This window comes from Onychostoma macrolepis, chromosome 22 (genome assembly GCF_012432095.1).
Source record: "Onychostoma macrolepis isolate SWU-2019 chromosome 22, ASM1243209v1, whole genome shotgun sequence".
Taxonomy (NCBI): domain Eukaryota; kingdom Metazoa; phylum Chordata; class Actinopteri; order Cypriniformes; family Cyprinidae; genus Onychostoma; species Onychostoma macrolepis.
Window position 1 is genome coordinate 19,779,161 of NC_081176.1, and position 12,585 is coordinate 19,791,745.

At 35.9% G+C, this 12,585-nt stretch overlaps 1 protein-coding gene across 1 annotated transcript in view; it reads left to right on the forward strand.

Moving 5' to 3' along the window:
- The window catches only part of yjefn3 (YjeF N-terminal domain containing 3), a 35,322-nt gene extending 24,716 nt beyond the window's left edge, over positions 1 to 10,606 (forward strand). Inside the window, exons 3-6 of the mRNA XM_058761507.1 lie at positions 5,542 to 5,652; positions 7,294 to 7,407; positions 7,521 to 7,671; positions 9,416 to 10,606. Of these exons, the coding sequence (XP_058617490.1) occupies positions 5,542 to 5,652; positions 7,294 to 7,407; positions 7,521 to 7,671; positions 9,416 to 9,612 (573 nt within the window). The 3' untranslated portion in view covers positions 9,613 to 10,606. The remainder of the gene's footprint in view (positions 1 to 5,541; positions 5,653 to 7,293; positions 7,408 to 7,520; positions 7,672 to 9,415) is intronic.
- The last annotated feature ends 1,979 nt before the right edge of the window (positions 10,607 to 12,585 follow it).

The following is a 12,585-nucleotide window of genomic DNA, read 5'->3' on the forward strand; positions in this document are numbered from 1 at the left end:
GTATTTACTGTACATAAGCATCGCTGTGATTTACACAACTCTCTGCAGTTACCGCTCCCAGTGTCTGTCGGCATTTGCCGAACTTCAACTGATCTTCTTAAGAGACGAGGCCCTGCTGCATTTGATGATGAAAACAGCAGGAAATCTTTGATCTCGCTGTTTCTGTAGAGGGTTTGACCGCATCTGCTGCTCTGGGGGTTTTCTCATGAAAAGGGGTTACAGAATGATCCAGAATAGCAATCTGGCACTTTCGCTTCAAAACAGACAACAACGAAAAACGATTTTGCATCTGTCTGTTAGACATAAAGTCATAAATGTCAGATATGCAGTCACGATTACAAGACAAATTCGCAATTATGAAGAACAAAACGATGTTGTGAGATTAAAAGTTGCAGTTAGGTAATATAGTTACAATTTTTGAGATATAAATGTGCAATTATGAGAAATAGTCACAATTACAAGAAATAATGCAATTATAAGTTAAAAAACATTGTAATTATGAGACATAGTTGCAGTTTTGAGTAAAAAGTTGCAATTGTGAAATATTAAACCACATTGTGAGATACTGTATAAAGCCAAAATCTCTGAGACATGAATGTGCAATTACGAGAAATAGTCGCAATTATAAGAAATAGTCGCAATTATGAGTTACAAAAGTCGTAATTATAATAAATAGTTGCAAATCTACGAAAAAGCTTCAATTGCGAAATATTCATTCACATTGTGAGTTATTGTATAAAACCACAATCTCCGAGATATAAATTTGCAATTACGAGAAATAGTCGCAATTATAAGATTTGTCACAATGAGCTACAAAAAGTCGTAATTATGACAAACAGTCGCAAATCTATAAAAAAGCCTAAACTGTAAAATATGAAGTAACCTTGTGGGATATAAAGTTACAATTACTAAGATATCTATAGTTGCAATTTCAAGAAATGTCGCAAAAAATAGTAAAAGATTTTTTAGTTTTTGTAAAAGATTATGTAAAATAGTTGCAGTTCTGAGGAAAAAAGTCATAATTGTGAAATATGAAGTCACACTGCGAGATATAAATGTGCAATTACTAGAAATGTCGCAATGAAGTCTCAAGAAGTCAGAATTATGAGAAACAGTTGCAGTTCTGAGAAAAAAGGCACACTTGTAATATATGAAGTCACTTTGTGAGGTGTATTCACAGTTTCTAAGATATAAATTTGTGATAATGAGAAACTGTCACAATTACAGGAAATTCCACATTAATGAGAAAGCAGAAAGTAATGTTTCTTAAAAAAATATGAAGCTCATAGGGAGATATAAAGTTGCAATTATAGGGACAAAAAAATTCGTAGAAAGCCAAAATTTTGAGAAATACAGTAGCTATACATACAATATCAATTATTTTATTGTTTTTATTTATTTTTAGTCTAAGGTAGACATAGGCTTCCATACAAAAGGGATACAAAAAGGTGATGTAGCTTTTTTTAAGGGGTCATGTTATATCTTGCCTTGAGCACTAAAATCAGCACCAATCGGGTTCATTCACCTCCAAATTGAACTTTGACTTCTTAAAAATCCCTTGTGACAAATCCAATGCACTGTCTTTGAAGGTGTTGAAAGTCTTTCGTCTTTCGTGGCCGGCCTGCAGTCGGGCGGTCTCGGGCCTTACGTCTCAGGGCGGCCTGAGGGTTGCGATAGAGCCAGGCCAACTCAAACCAGACTACTGCGGTCACCATTCCATCTGGATTCAGTCAGGCTGACAGGCAGCGCAGGGCTCCTCTTGACCTACCTGAGAGTCGGTTAAAGCCCCAAATTGTTTCCTGATTTGGCTTGTGTGAATTTTCAACCCTTGTTAAGAAGCGTTTTACAAACTGAACCATCCGCCCCTCCAAGGCTCCCGGTCACCAGCAGCTGCCACGGTTAGCATCAACAAAACTTCCTGTACTGTGACCTCTGAGAGGTCGCCATAAATTGCAGCTAAAGAAAACACGCCGGCCGGTAGCTCTGAGACAAGCATTACATCAGTACGCTTGTGTGTGTGAGGGGGGGGACGGACGAAATCTTGGTTGTATTTTACCACATTGTGATTTCACAACCAAACTATCCACCGCAGTGGATGCCAAGATCAACGTCATCCGTCTACATCGGGGGGATAAGTGCTTTGGTGTTGAGCTACGTCAAGGCTGATGTCTGTGATCATTCCCTGCTTTAGATATCAGGAAGTTATTTTTATCACCATGGCTCATGAAACGTTCTTTGTGTTTTGAGTGAAAAATGCAGACTGACGTTACCTCTCGTACAACACTGTCTGTGATTGCTCTGTATTTTCTCTCTGTATTTTCCCAAGACTACATGACAAAACTGAATTAATGAATTTTAAAAAATATATATATAATTATAAATTAATAAAACATTTTTAAATAATGCTAAATGCTTTCTTTCAAGGGTAGAATTAGGGTTTGGGTTAAACCATGTTCTAACCAAGTATGACTTTGACAAGCAGCACTGCAGTTATTATAGTTTTGAATACTTTTAATTTAGTATTTTATTTATAATTAATCTTTTTAGTTTAGTTGTCAGTTTTTGTTAGTTTTCACTCTATTGTTGTTAGTTTTATTTAAGTATTAGTTTTTTTTTTTTTTTTTAGAATTTTTCTACATTTTGATTTTAGCATTAGGACTGCCAAAGTTAATGTGTTTTGGTTAATAACTGGTATCATTTAAAAACCATTGCATTTTAAGAAACAAAAACATGACTGATTTTTATTATAAAGATGTTTACTAATTGAACAGTTCTCTGTGTCCATTTTATAGTTCTGCATTTTTAATTTACTTTTGATTTAGTTTAGTTGTCAGTATTTGTTTTCCCTCTATTGTTATTTATTTATTTATTTATTTATTTATTGTATGTAAAATTGTGTGTAGTTTTAGTATTTTAGGGCTGTCAGTTAATAACTGGTACTATTTAATTACATTTTTTTTTTGTCCAGTTATGCAGTTTTTTGGTAACACATTGCCACTCTGAGGAGCCCCGCCCACTGTGAAATCTCATTACTCCAAAATCCTGCTCAACATCACATGTGCAACAGTTTCACATTAAGTAAATGTAGACAGAAACAATTACACTGTATCCGGTTTGGACATGTTGTGTGTTGGTAAGTATAATTTAGTTTATCCTTGGTTTATCCTCCTGTCATCATATGACATTTCTTTGTACTTTGATTCTGCTGCCTTAAATTCACATTCTGCATCCTGTTTGCGAATTCCTCCATTTAATTTGAATTTAAAAGGCATTCTCAATTCAATTCTAAATTAAACACAGCTCTGGTGTCAGGCTGAGGGTAAAAAGTGCAAGAGCAATTAGTCACCCTCTCTAGAGAGCTCATTTGTTGGAAGCATGGAAGAAAAATCTAGGGGTTCAGTGGCTCCGAACAGGAGCAGATCAGAGCGGCGGTCTCCAGAGTCCTGGCAGGAGTTGACATAACGGAGGATTCCAGCACAGCTGCAGCAGACCTGTAAAAGAAATGAACAATGCATCCACTGGCTACGGCTCTCAGGAACACTCCATTCCATGTTATTTTCCAGAGAAGAAGAAATGCACAGAACACAGACAAAGTGAATGGATGTTATTTCATACAGCTTCATGTGAATTGATTGTCAGTATCACAAGGTTGAACTTTCAGGAATTATTCTGGACAAATCGTTTACTGTGAACACGATTTTGAGCACTAGCAAGGGCCTCTATCCATGAAATTTTGAGAAACTAATAACCCAACCAGCAACTGGTATTTATCAAGAATGCTGCTGAATAATACCATGAGTTGTACCATTTTTTATCATTATCATTAGCAGATTATGTTCTGGGAACTTCTTGGTAGTGAATGTTGTAGTGCACTTGATTTTGGCAATGGGACAGCTCTAGAAAGGCTTTCCTGCACAGTATACTATTTCATCAAGGGAGCATATTGAGACACCTCATATCTAACCATGTCTAGCGGTGCAACAAAACTACAATGCAACTATTAGCAGTGTTGCAAAAGTAAATTTGACAACTTAAGTGACCAAGAAAAATAATTGACAGAAAATTTTGTTACAATACTTTTTGTTCTGCATTCTGTTTAGGGTTGCGCAAATCAGATAATTGTTTACATCGGAAGACTTTAGAAAAGTCAACATGAAATCTTAATTGAGCCTATTTACTTTCTTAATACACTTTCCTGGTTTTACTGTGTATGATTTATTGCACATTATTCAAAAAGAATAAAAAAATTAGTTTAGTCTTTTTACTAATAACCGACTGTTTACAAGGAAAGAAATCATTTTGTGTATATTTGTCCATTCAAGAGTTAGACTTTGTTCATCAAAAAATAACAGCTTGCTCCGCCCCTGAAACAAGTTTTCTTTCTGATGACACCATCAAGCCCTCTTAGATTTTAAGCCCCTCCCCTCCGGTCACATAGAAGCCACTTTTCAAATCCAATTTTAACCATTTTGAAAAACAGTTTAGCTAAAGTCATGCATCTGAAAATGTAGTTAACATCTATGCTACCTTTAGTTAATTACTCCCAAACACTGCCCATTATAATCAACTTCATTGACAAGCTCACATTTGGCCAATAGGAAAATTTCCTACTTGGATTCCCCTTAAAATGACAACAGATGGAGGCAGACGTTAATTTTCCACACTCAGACTCGCATTCAACTCTTGTTCACCCGGCACTGTGAGTAAGACGACCAGCGATGATAATGTAATCTAAACTTCATCAGCTCGCTAATGGAACATCCATGTCAGCTGATAATTCCTCTCCAAAGTGCCATTAGCTTCATTAGCGTCTGGCTTCCTCTCTTTCTCGGAAGTCTGCAATTACGCCCACGCTTGTGCCGCGGTCCATATTTCAGGGGCGGTTAATTGGAGATGAATATAACATGCACATTACCTTAACTGTTGTTTTTGCTTCATTCGTCTGTTCATAACGTCATCTTTATGGAAAGATACTCATCAGGTGAATGAGTAACAAATATCTTTCCAACTTGACTGCAAAGACTTTAAAATATAAAATGCTTCAATCTTCAATTCCAGCATATGCGTAGATGACTATAAGACATTTATGAGAGAGTAAACACTTGCTCTGTGGTTCTATCAAAACATAGTTGTTTGTTTATATTTCAAAACCAGCCAGGCATAGCAACAGCTCAACCAATGGCCTGCATTTGGGGCGTGGCTATTTCTGTTTGGCTGACCAATAGCAGATGGAAACCTATTTGAAAACAATTCAGTTCTGTTTAGTAACAGAAATTACATGCCTCAACTTTAAAGACTTATTTTTGTGAGTGTGTACACGCTTCGGAAAATCTGAACAGCACTGGTCCAGTTTAGAAACCTGTCAGAAAGTGTGTTATTTTAAGGCTGCATCCTGTGGCAATGTCTCCACAGCTCTTGACTATTGTTGCAACTGTTGCTGGGTTATTCTGATGAAAATTACCTCTGCAAATGCAGATATGACTGAATTGAGATGTCTCCCTCCCTGTTGAAACGTCTCTCTCTCCCTCTGTCTCTTTCCAGGCTTTTCCTTTGAGCTCCCTGAGTAAAAAGCAGCCCACCCTGCTGGTTGTTTGTGGTCCTGAGCAGAACGGCTCCATTGGTCTGGTGTGTGCCCGCCATCTGCGCATGTTTGTAAGTATAGAGCACTGTGCCGAAGGGCACGGAGAAAGAATGGATACCAATGGGGTGCTGTATTGTTGTTTAAAGTCAACATGAAATCACAAACAAGCCTATTTACTTTCTTAATGCACTTTCCTGGTATTACTGTGTGTGATTCATTGCTTATTCAGGGCTCAATGCTAAGGATTTTTTTCTACTTGTCAGTCGGGCCAGTGGCATAGATTTTTACTTAAATTTGTAATTGTTCATCAAAACATAAGAGCTTGCTTGGTGTCTGAAACAAGTTTTTATTCTGATGACATCATCAAGTCCTCGTAGTTTTCAGCCCCTCCCCTAATGCATAGAAACCACTTTTCAAAATCTAATTTGATAAATAAAATCAAGCCCCGCCCTTAATGTTTGTTATTGAATATACTGTTTTAGCCAGAAATACGGCACATTACAAAAGTAAAATGGGTGTGCGAATGCTTTTTATGTTGATTTTAAGTTTATCTTTATTGAAGGAAACATTGCATCTCACTTGTGTGGAAGCCTATTTGTGCTACGGAATGAATTGCGAGATAAAAAGTTGCAATTTCCTTTTTATTTATTTATTTATTATTAGATACAAATACAGAATTGTGAGATATAAACTCAGAATTCTGACTTTTTCTCACAATTACGAGTTTACATCTCAAAATTCCGAAATTATATCTCACAATGCTGACTTTTTTTTCTTAGAATTGCGAGTTTATATCACAATTTTGAGTTTATATGTCTGAAAAATGTTCAAATTGCATCATAAAAAGTCACAATTACCTTAATTTTTTTATTCTTTGGGGGAAAGGGCTATTTGTTTATCGGCTAAGGGACAAAATGTTAGATGTTATATACAACTGTGCCTAGCGGTTAGGGAATATACTCCAACACTTCATTTGGCATTCAAATTCAGCTTACAACATTTCCAATTCCTGATTTAAGCAGTGAAAAAAAAAGAAAACAATAAGAAAAAATTATTCATCATGCTCTTCTGTGATGCTAGATTTATGGAGCATCAGTATTCGTCAAATAAACGTACACTCTGTTAAAGTTATCCTTCTTTTCATTCTGATGGAGTGAAGTTTGGCCAGTCCAGATTTGGCCAGTTTACAATATGAGATTCTTGGAACGAATAAAAAAACTTGGAGGAAAAAAAAAAAAAAGGAACAATAGAGGGTCATCACATGATGACAGCTGTTTTATACATTCCCGCCGTACATCTGCATGGATTCTTGTGTCCGTACCAATGTTATGTAAGAAATACATTAAGTTTAACTGCAGGATTGTAATGAATTTACCCGGCAACTTATCCAGACTGGATGGACTTTATCCTGTATCCCAAGCAAATGAGGTGTACAAAACCATACATTTCAGTCCACATTAATCACTTCTAATGTTCTTCTGAAATTAAATTATGAGGTGATTATGTTTTGTGATTTATGAACTCAAAAATCCCCCTGCATATCCACAGGGGGACAAAATATTACTTTAAAAAACAGAAAGCTTTTATGGACACTAAGCATGAACTGTCTGGTTCATGTATGGAAACACATTTTCATATCTGTTTTTCACAACTAAAGGACATATTTAAAAAAAAAATGTGTTAATCATCTACCTCATCTCTCTTTAATGCAGGAATATGAGCCCACCATTTTCTATCCCAAGCGTTCTGCTCAGAGTTTGCACCAAGACTTCACCATTCAGTGCGAGAAAATGGACATCCCTTTCCTGTCCTATCTCCCGACAGAGGTAGGTGTCAATCTTGAATAATGAAGCTCAGCCCATCGGCAGAGAGATGTCAATGTGATGTTCACTCTTCTGGACATCTATCCTGATCGAATCTTGCCTGACCCCACGACCAGGTCCAGTTGTTAAATGATGCCTACAATCTGGTGATCGACGCCATCCTGGGACCAGAAACCGACCAAAAGGAGGTTAAAGAGCCCTACGCTGGGATGCTGGTGACTCTCAAACAGGTCAAAATACCCATCGTTAGTGTGGACGTGCCCTCAGGTATTTGCTCATTAAACGCACAACCTGATGTTTTAGAGGGATTTTGCCCGTGGCATTCTTTAGTGTGCAGTACCACAATGAAAAAAGAAGTTACATTCAGTAAATACAGTAGCTACTTGCTAGAAAAAGAAAACATGTTTCATGAAAAAGGTCTCAATCTGTTCAGAGGAAGGTTTTGGTTATTTTTGTCAGACTCAGCTTATCAAGACATAAAAGCATTAGCTTTAGCATTCTTCGACGCACTCAAAAAAGTTCTAACACACCAACCGAAACAAATCTGAAGTGCCTGTTTTTACACACTGAACATCATTTGTGTAATTCTTCACAGATAAGCATATGCACTGTAAAGTCGGACAGCTACATATTAGCATTCTACAAAATGTTCAACTTTGTTGTTTGAGCGTCATGGTAGTGGCATTATACTAGTATATTAGCTAGTAGCTATTAGCTGCTTTCACTAATAGCTGCTAGATAATAAATACTAGATGGTAAATCACACACTAGATAAAATTTTAAAAATTTGTACAGGTATGTAAAATAGTCAAAATATAATAGAGAAGTTGATTACTAACATGTTCAAGGCTAACAGCTACTAGCTACCCTTGCTAATAGCTACTTAATTAAGTAGAATAAGTCAAACTGAATGCTACACTCTAAAAAATGCTGGGTTAAATACAACCTAGTGCTGGGTAAATATTGGACAGAACACATGCTGGGTTGTTTTCAACCAACAGTTGGGTTAAATGTTATTCTGGGTAAAAAGTCCACATTTTACCCAGCGCTGGGTTGTATTTAACCCAGCATTTTTTAGAGTGTAGATAAACGTTAAAAAACAAAAGATACATTTTTTGTATGCTAAATAGTCGTCAAATTGAGAAGTGCAAGACTAATAGCTACTAGCTATTTAATTATGTAGAATAAGTAAACTGAATACTAGATAAACTTTAAAAAAATAAAAGAGTGTTGATACATTTTTGTAAGCATGCAAAATAGTTGGCATATTATTGAAAAATGGGTAACTAACACCTCCAAGGAGTTTCAACTGATGAAATCTGATTTATGCAGCCAATTTTTCTGATAAATGAGCTGACCGGAGACCTTAATGTGCAAATGTGTTGCACTGGACCTGAAGTGTTTGCAAAACAGACAAATTATCAAACTAAAGAAAACTCACAGCCGTTATGTCATCGGGAGACCATATTTGTGACCCTGGACCACAAAACCAGTCTTACCAGTCGCTGGGGTATATTTGTAGCAATAGCCAAAAATACATTGTATGGGTCAAAATTATAAATTTTTCTTTTATGCCAAAAATCATTAGGATATTAAGTAAAGATCATGTTCCATGAAGATATTTTGTAAATTTCTTACCGTAATTGTATCAAAACTTAATTTTTGATTAGTAATATGCATTGCTAAGAACTTCATTTGGACAACTTTAAAGGCGATTTTCTCAATATTTTGGTTTCTTTGCACCCTCAGATTCCAGATTTTGTGATGATGTATAAATCTCAATTTCGAAAAATTGACACTTAAGACAGGTTTTGTCATCCAGGGTCACATTTGAAAATTGCATCTGATGGCTGACACACTGTAATTTTTGCGCTCTCTTTCCACATGACAGTAGTGTGATCTATATGAGCCTTATCTGGAAGAATATATAAACATTGCTATATTTCAGTTAATAACCAGTGGCTTGTGATGGTGAGAAAGGATTCACTCTTTCTATCTCTCTTTCCTCAAGGTTGGGATATTGACGAACCAGCCAAAGATGGGATAAATCCAGAAGTTCTCATTTCTCTGACAGCTCCCAAAAAGTGCGCAACGGGTTTCTCGGGAAAGCACTTTCTGGCGGGACGATTCCTGCCCTATGACATTCAGAAAAAATTTGAACTTAATCTGCCAGAATTCCCCGGCACGGAATGTGTTATAGAACTGTAGCCATTTATACAGACTTGTATTTTGAATAACAAATATGTTTTCCCCTTTTGTATTTTATAGATTGTTCTGTGGCATTCAGTTACTGTCAAATATGACTAGATACTTTGGATAGTTAAGGTGAGTCTCTGTGAAAGCTTGTTTCTGTTACGGAATGAAAAAATTCAAAAGGTAATGGCTAATGAATCTCACATTTGTGACTTTTGTCTTGAAATTCTCAGTATATATCTCAAAATCCGGCTGTATAAACTCGCAATTCTCAGAGAAAAAAAAAAAAGAAAGAAAAGATTTCTCGCACTTTAGAGTTTACATCACGCTATTCTGACTCTTTTTCTCCGAATTCGGAGTTTTTTGTTTTTGCTACGCAATTTAAAAATACTAAATTATAATTTCGCGACTTTTTATCTCACAATTCTGACTTCTTTCTTGCAATTGTGAATTGTGACTTTTCTTAGAATCGTGAGTTTATATCTCACAATAACGAGTTATAAACTCACAATTCTGTTTTTATATCTCGTAATTCTCACTTTTTTTCAAAGAATTACAAGAAAAAAAGTCGTAATTCCTTTTTCATTTTTTAAATCTTGTGGCAGAAACAAGCAATCAATCCTAAGAGATGGGTTTAGAATTATTACATTTTGCTAATTTTTGACATTTACAGTATGTCTAACTGTTGAGTTCTCAAAATCGCCAATATACGGTTTTGTTTAATACATAAGCCTTTTTAATGTTAGATATATTCAAAGTGCATTACCCTGATAGTGCCTCCAGTCTAATGTGCACGACACCTACAAACCCAACGCATTTCTGCTGGAATTTTACTCCAATTACAAATTTATTTATCTGTACTTTATTGGAAAGATTGTATAGTATAATAATAATCCCAGGATGACAAACGTGTGTAAATCATTTTGTTTTTACTATACATTGCTCAATGTACATGTGTTTTCTTAGTTCTTATAGGCTGAATGAATAAATTATCTATGTAAAAACCGAGTTTATTCATTTAGATGTCAAAGTCGGGTGTTTAAAGAAACGTTGGATGTTGAAAACCCACGGATGTTATTATTTAGCCAAACCTTGGAAAATGTGCTCCATTAGCCAATATTTGGGAACAAGAGGTAGCTACGATATTCTTTAGACCATACAGTATATTATTTCTTCCCAGAGATTTATTCAAAAGTCAGGAAAAGGCGTGGGTGATATAAAGGAATGTTTCTGTCTAAGGCAACAACAGTTACAGTATGTGGACAGGAATACCGAAGCAGCGTAATGATTCATTGCTAATGCATTATAGGCCATTTTAGGACATTGTGTAAACTCGGATATATTCATCAAAAGGTGGACATGAACTCATCCGGAGATCATATTTCTTAGTCAGCCAATAAACATTTTACATTTCTGTCCACCCCACTGAAGGCCAAAAAGTATGTTTATTGTCTTTAAACACGCATAGAGAGCTCCACAAAGGCAACCGGCAAAAGAAGCCATATGCACTCAATATGGTGACAAAGGAAAATATGAAAATCTGTTTAGACTGCGAACGAATTGGGGGAAATATTTCGGTCTGTGCTTTTCTTTGCAAATGTGGCTGTTTATTCTGTTTTGATACCACAATTCCCTGTAATCTACGATCTCTCTGACTTCTGATCCTGAGTTTTTTGTCAGACCCATTTAGTGAAATATTTGCTGTGCTTCTCAAAGCTTTCAAAACAGCTGTGCGAAAATGACTCGAAATGTTAAACGACACCATGGATTGGCGAGCGAACGCATCTCCCCGTCATGGATGTGCTGGTCATGCATGGTCCTAGACAGTGGAACAGGACTGTACATGTAGCATGCATGGGAATATTTACAAATGGTTAAACACAATTACGTTTGCTCATGAAGCATGAGTTAGACTGTAACAATAAGCTTTTAGTGTGGCATTCTGGTTTAAAACCTATATTTCACTACTTCATCAAACAGTTGAAAATTACATTAATTGATACCATATCTGCAATTCTGAAGACTTTTAAAAAGTTTATTATCAGTAAATATTGAATGCATATTCATTTCCTCCTGTTTTTACATTTAGATTATCTTTGCTGTCATACAACACCCAAAAATTAAAATTTACTCATCCTCAGGTCATCCAAGATGTATTTGTTGGAAAACAGTTGAAGAAATTTAGCATTACATCTCTTGCTCACCAATGGATCCTCTGCAGTGAATGGGTGCCATCAGAACGAGAGTCCAAACAGCTGATAAAAACATCACAATAATCCACATGTAATCGGCATGACTCTAGTCCATCAGTTAATGTCTTCTGAAGCAAAAAGCTGTGAGTTTGTAAGAAACAAATCCATCAACGAGTTTTAAATTCAAATGATTGTTTCTGAGTTGTTTTTACTCATAAATGGTGCTTGATCTGTGCATATTTCTCTCCTGATTCATACGAGACAAATAGTCACTGGAGAAAGCAAAATAATAAGGACTTTTTTATTATTATTTTGTTTCACAAGAAATTAACTGATGGATTGGATTGGTGTGGATAACTTGTGGATTATCGAGATGACGTTCTTTCTGACGGCACCCATTCATAGCAGGGGATCCATTGGTGAGCAAGTGATGCAATGCTAAATTTCTCCAAATCTGTTCCAATGAAATAAACTCATCTATATCTTGGATGGCCAGAAGGTGAGTAAATTTTCATTTTTGGATAAACTATTCCTTTAAAGAAAAATTAAAAATGACACACTTCACCTTCAAGCAATATGAAATAGTTATTATGGATCAGTTTCTGTGACAGTTATAAATTTGAAACCTTTTGGCTGTTTACAACTCCCTTTGTACGCAACAGGTGCGTCTGTTGAGTCACTGAATGTTAGACGAACATTCCTCGACATAGTTGCATGAGAGTAAAGTAAGAAAAATCCATTGTGAAATAAACAGATTTTTTCAAATTAAATTCATCTACTGTCATCACATTAACAT